The 6,045-nt window shown below is 37.0% G+C and overlaps 1 protein-coding gene across 1 annotated transcript; it reads left to right on the top strand.

Moving 5' to 3' along the window:
* The first annotated feature begins 2,886 nt into the window (after positions 1-2,886).
* On the top strand, positions 2,887-4,684 carry LOC127447488 (granzyme B-like). Its single transcript, XM_051709393.1, has 5 exons — positions 2,887-3,005; positions 3,233-3,380; positions 3,557-3,719; positions 3,809-4,069; positions 4,161-4,684. The coding sequence occupies exons 1-5, from the start codon at positions 2,960-2,962 to the stop codon at positions 4,326-4,328; spliced, it is 786 nt and encodes a 261-aa protein (XP_051565353.1). The 5' UTR covers positions 2,887-2,959; the 3' UTR covers positions 4,329-4,684.
* The last annotated feature ends 1,361 nt before the right edge of the window (positions 4,685-6,045 follow it).

Genomic DNA, 6,045 nt, shown 5'->3' with positions numbered 1-6,045 from the left:
TATTTTTGTATTGTGGTTTCTAGGTCTTTTTGCTATTTTAAGTGTGATCTGAGCAAGCAGGATGTAGCTATTTTATTTATTTTTTTAAATAACGTCCGAGCACATTTTTGTTTATGAAATCTGTGTTCATTATAAATAAAATAAATATGTACAATATTTAGAAGTAACTGTATTTTAAGTTGTTATTTAGGGGTGGGTGGGGAGATTCTGTGATCCTTGATGCACTGGAACAAACCCTGGAGAACCCGCCTGGCATATAAGAAAAATGGAAACTTGGAGTCAAAAGAAAGATGTAAGACTTAGTACATGGGCACACTGATTCAGGGTAGGAATGTGTAAGTGTGAGATTCAGGCCATCACAAACTCTGCAGGAAATGACATCACACCAGCCATTACTGACATCGAGTAACTACTTGATTGGCTTAGCAACTGGCATCAGGGTTCTCAGTTAGAATTTCTAAAAATACAGTGCAATAACTATGTTGAACACCAGTCTAATGTTGAAACTTCTGTTTTACAGTCATTTAGAAGCCTTTGTCTATGCAATACCCGCTTAGAATATGGCCATATTCTAAGAAGAGGAAATGATTGCTTGAATGATCACTGATCAATGGCACTTTACACTACGATAACAACATTCCATGAAAAATGTATAATGGGCCTAGGGGAACATTTCTAATATTTATTTGGATTACAAACCTTTAAAGGGGACCTATTATGCAAAATTCACTTTTACATCGTGTTTGAACATAAATGTGAGTCGGCAGTGTGTGTACACAACCACCCTACAATGTTAAAAGTCCACCCACTCCTCTTTCTTATATTCCTATTAATCAAAAACAGTCTCAAAATGACTGGTTTTCGTATCCGCTCTAAAGTGACGTCAGTGACTGGTGACGGACTCCACCCTATTATCATAGATCCTCCCCTGATTGATCGACACTTTCCGAACTTTTCATCATGTTCCTCAAACCATTCCCGAACAATGTGTGCAGTGTGGCAGGGCACATTATCCTGCTGAAAGAGACCACTGCCATCAGGGAATACCATTGCCATAAAGGGGTGTACCTGGGCTGCAACGATGTTTAGGTAGGTGGCATGTGTCAAATTGATGTCCCAGCAGAACATTGCCCAGGGCATCACACTCCCTCCACCGGCTTGTCGTCTTCCCACAGTGCATCCTGGTGCATTCACTTCCCCAGGTAAACGGTGAACACGTACACGGCCGTCCACATGATGTAAACAAAAACAGGACTCATTGGACCAGGCGACCTTCTCCACTGCTCCAAGGACCAGTTCCGCTGCTCGCGTGCCCATTGTAAGCACTTTCAATGGTGGACTGGGGTCATAATAGGCACTCTGACCAGTCTGCGGCTATGCGACCCCATACGCAGCAGGGTGCGATGCACTGTGTGTTGTGACACATTCCTCCCGTAACCATCATTAAAAATTTTCTCTGACTTGTGCCACAGTAAACCTTCTGTTGGTTCAGACCAGACGGGATAGCCTTCGTTGCCCTCATGCATCAATGTGCCTTGGGCGCCTAACACCCTGCCGCCGGATTGCGGTTTGTCCCTCCTCTGACCACAGTCAGTAGGTACTCACCACTGCTGACCAGGAGCACCCCACGAGCCTTGCTGTTTCAGAGATGCTCTGACCCAGTCATCTGGCCATAACACTTTAGCCATTGTCAAAGTCACTCAGGTCTTTACTCCAGCCCATTTCTCCTGCATTCAACACGTTGACTACGAGAACTGATTGTTTGCTTACCATGTAATCTACCCAGACCTTGACGTGTGGCCTTGTTAGGACATGATCAATGTTATTCGCTTCACCTGTGAGTGGACATAATGTTTTGGTGAACACTTATCATAATGACTGTACAAACAAGAAGTACCCTGAGATCTACATGGAAATATCATCCTTCCTTCCATGGATTAAAAAACATAGAGAGATTTAAATGTTCTCTTATACATTATAAAATATATTTACGCATCATATACTGTAACTTTAGTTGTGTCTTTGAAATTGAATAGCTCTGAATTGGTGAGTGTCATTGTGAACTCTTGAAATTATTAAAATGGATAGTTTTATTTTTTTATACCAACTCTGTTGCCACTGCAGGTTCTCCATAAACATCTCCATAAACATTTTAAAGCATAATGTATTTAGTTGTTTCTTTGTCTCTGCCATTCCATCTATAGGTGAAAGAGGGAACAAAAAAGTGACAGGATCATCACACCTATAATAGATTTTTGGGATATATTAGGAGATTTAAGGGATTAGATCATGTTAAAAGGATAGTTCACCTAAAATGAAAATTATGTCATAATTTTGCCCCTTGTGTTTTTCCAAACCATATAATTTTATTCTTTCATGGAAGACAAAATATGTTAGAAAGAGTGTTAGGGACTACTTAGGATGAACTATCCCTTGATGTTTTGTGCTTGGCCCATGCAGCCACATGTTCCCTTGACTCTTATGAACAGGCAGAGACTGCAGTGTATACAATTATTATATTACACCTGAAAAGAATACTGTGTACTGGTTTTGTATCATCATTTTACCCTTCTACAGAGTCAACATTCTGTCACTGGTGATTCATTAGAATGTGATCATTCTTGCTGGACACCAAATGTGTAACCCAAGAACACTACAAAAGAGTAAAAATTATATTTGGAAAAAGATTTCAACATTTTTTTTTTCTTAGTATAGGTTGATTTCTTTGCTGATAAACATACTACTTTTAATGATTTTGTTACTGTTTGTATTTGTGACTCCCATTTGTTTGTGAGTCCACTGCTGCCTACCTGCTCATTTTAACTTTGTGCACATTTGTGGTTTGAGGTAAAAGGGGAGGAGAACTATTAGAGGAAGCAAGAGTGGGTTTGAGCATACTGAATTCATCTCCACACCTAAAGTAAAACCCAGAATTTACTTCTCAGTATAGAATTGCACAATGTGTCTTTACACTTTTCTTCTCCACCTTGGTATCTCTGTGGCTGGTAAGATACTATTCAATACTTTCTGAATTTATGAAAATAATGGTGGATATTTTTTTCAAGGACTTTTTATTTTTTTTAAGAGCAAATACTTAAGATGTCAAAGTTTTGTTTAGTTGAAACATATAGAATGTAATTTGTAAAATGTTTACAATCTGTCCACTCTACACTTAATTCCTCCTTAAAGAATATGATAACAATAACTTTATGGTAACATGTTTTGGTCACAGTTGGGATGGAGAGTGGTATTACAGGAGGAAAAGAGGCTAAACCTCATTCTAGGCCATACATGGCATCTCTCCAGCGTAACGGACATCACACATGTGGAGGGATGTTGATTAGACATGATTATGTACTGACATCAGCACACTGTTTAAAGTGAGTATGTCCCAACCTGCATGTGTATGATTGTTTATATAAATAAGTTACTTAAAAAAAGTCTGTTTGTAGTCTCAAAGCTATTATTTTATCTGTCTGTACATATGTATTTTAGTTACACAAATAGACCAAAATTGCCTGATTATTACATTTATAAATTCCATCCGCAATTTCAGTGATTTCTCTAGTCGAAACCACTTATTAGTTGTTCTGGGAGCACACAATATTAGCAAACAGGAGAACAGCCAGCAAAGAATCCAAGTGGAAAAATATATTCAACATCCTATGTACGACCAGAATAACAAGAAAGACGAAAGCCACGATATCATGTTACTAAAGGTATTTTCCCTTTCAACGATTGTGACTCTAAATTTACTTTGTTTGCATCTTGTAAAATGAATTAATTCACTGACCTCCATAATTTGCAGCTGAAGACCAAAGCCAAGCTAAATAAATTTGTGAAAGTTATGCCTCTTCCTAAGAAAAATGGGAAAATACCAGCCAATGTGAAATGCTCCATTGCTGGCTGGGGTGTAAAAAACCCAAAAGATCATCGAGCATCAAGTGTGCTGCGGGAAGTCACTCTCAAACTGCAGTTTAGCTTTGAATGTAAAAACAAGTGGCAGGACTACTTCAGCTCTGAAAGAATGATCTGTAGTGTCTCTGATGGGAAACACGCTTTTTGTCAGGTATATTATATTATATTATATTATATTATATTATATTATATTATATTATATCATATTATCAATATCTGTGTGTCTCTCTCCCCTCTTATAGGGTGATTCAGGAAGTCCTCTTATCTGCAATACTACACCGTTAGCAATTGCTGCATATACATTTTATGATGACTGTACAAGTAGAAAGTATCCTGAGCTCTATGTAAAAATCTCCTACTTCCTTCCTTGGATTAAAAAGAAGATTGATGAAAATTCAATATATGATTGAACTAATGATATTGAAGGTTCACAAGTAACCGAAAAGTAATTTTAATTTTAAGACATAACCATTTTTCTTTTACCTAATAAAAAAAGTATTACTTTTGACAATATGTTTAAGATGACTCACATGTGTTGAAGACTTTAGTCATGTCAATGTCTGAGAAAAATCTTTTTTATTCTATGAAGGGGTGGTCCCCCATTCACAGTTGCCACCATGTTGATATCACATGGCCCGCCAAATACTACTCACTAAGTTGGTAAACCCCCTATAATAAGAAAGTATTAAAATGTGCTATTCACTTTTTCAGAACACATAAATTTATGTTTAGCCAAACTGAGATTATTAATAAACTGGTGATAGGATTTCTTGTCTGTGAACAATAGCATTTACTGAGCTATACAGAAAAGCTTGAAAGAAAAAGACAGAATACGAAAGAGTAAAATTATTAAAAAGTGATTCATTAATAATGGCAGTTAACAAAATTTACTGCAGTACATTTTCTGCAGTGCACATTAAATCAATAATAGTAGCCTACTCATCAAATTGCAATGAATGAGCCAAAAGATGAATAAGTTAAACTAAGGCCCAAATAAGTTAAACTGGAGAAAGCTGGGTGATAACAATAGGCTGAATCAATTAAAATGCAACGTGTGAATATTAATATTTATTTAATACAAATACATACAGGACTACGTTTCCTCCTGTTCCAGCCTTTTTCATGGTCACATTCATTTTCAATTGGTTTGCAGCACATTTTTTTTAAAAAAATTAAAATTTTCCCATTACATCTGCTTGGTCTTTTCAAAGCAAAAGCAGGATTGGTGTTTTTGAGTTAGTTTCGGTGGTTCATAAAAGCTCTCTAGGGCGAACTTTCAGGAAAAACTTCTTACCAGCTGCTTAACATCTTACTGCCATTGGTCCACGTCATTGATAGGTGTGACCTGGAACTCCACCTACTTTGAGGCCGACAGCTAATTCCCATTCAGTCAGTCAAGATCAGTTGACATGAACATACCGGTGTGCAGTTATTAGCGAGCTGGTGAAAATCTACCTACGTCCCTAAGTTCGTTCACATAGAGACATTTTACAAGAACATGTCATGCGATATTTTTGGTTAATTAGACTACAAAAGGAATCAAATCAACTCAAATACTCTCAAGCGCCCATTCACTCATGTGCCATTTGCAGCTGAAAGTCATTCACACATCAGCCCAAAGTAATCTGTATTCTGCCCATTCTGTTAAACACCTATCTTTGCAGTGGTATCAGTGTCATCATAAATTACATAAATTACAATAACAGTGTAATCAGTGCATATGTTTAGCGCATTAGCACCATATTTTCTAAAGGTAAATATTACAAATTACTAGTGCCAGCAGTCGATTATTCCAACCAGTGTTTAAAACTCACAGAGTTGAATAAAATGCAAATATATACGTATGTATATATGGGTTAGAACAGACCAAAATATAACTCCTTTTCACTGTACATATTGCCATGGCAGTCTCTAGGCACTTTCATGATTTCAAGTCCACACTGATTTGTGTGTGTGTAAGCCCTGAAGAAGCTAGGTTAGAGGACTCTATTATTTAAATCTGAAAAGAAATCTTGTATGGTTAACTTAAGTGTGTACTGTTGTGTCATAAAACTATAAAATCCACTCAAGGGCAGTTTTAATGAAAATACTTTTTATTTTAAAGGTTACAGATTGTTTAACCACAGT

The sequence above is a fragment of the Myxocyprinus asiaticus genome, chromosome 10 (genome assembly GCF_019703515.2).
Source record: "Myxocyprinus asiaticus isolate MX2 ecotype Aquarium Trade chromosome 10, UBuf_Myxa_2, whole genome shotgun sequence".
Lineage (NCBI taxonomy): Eukaryota > Metazoa > Chordata > Actinopteri > Cypriniformes > Catostomidae > Myxocyprinus > Myxocyprinus asiaticus.
The sequence above is the reverse complement of the archived record's forward strand: the minus strand, read 5'-3'. Positions and strand labels throughout refer to the sequence as shown.

Coding starts and splice junctions, on each gene's coding strand:
- LOC127447488 (XM_051709393.1), top strand. CDS start 2,960: ATGTGTCTTTACACTTTTCTTCTCCACCTTGGTATCTCTGTGGCTG. Junction 3,381..3,556: donor ACATCAGCACACTGTTTAAA/GTGAGTATGTCC, acceptor CCGCAATTTCAG/TGATTTCTCTAGTCGAAACC. Junction 3,720..3,808: donor ACGATATCATGTTACTAAAG/GTATTTTCCCTT, acceptor CATAATTTGCAG/CTGAAGACCAAAGCCAAGCT.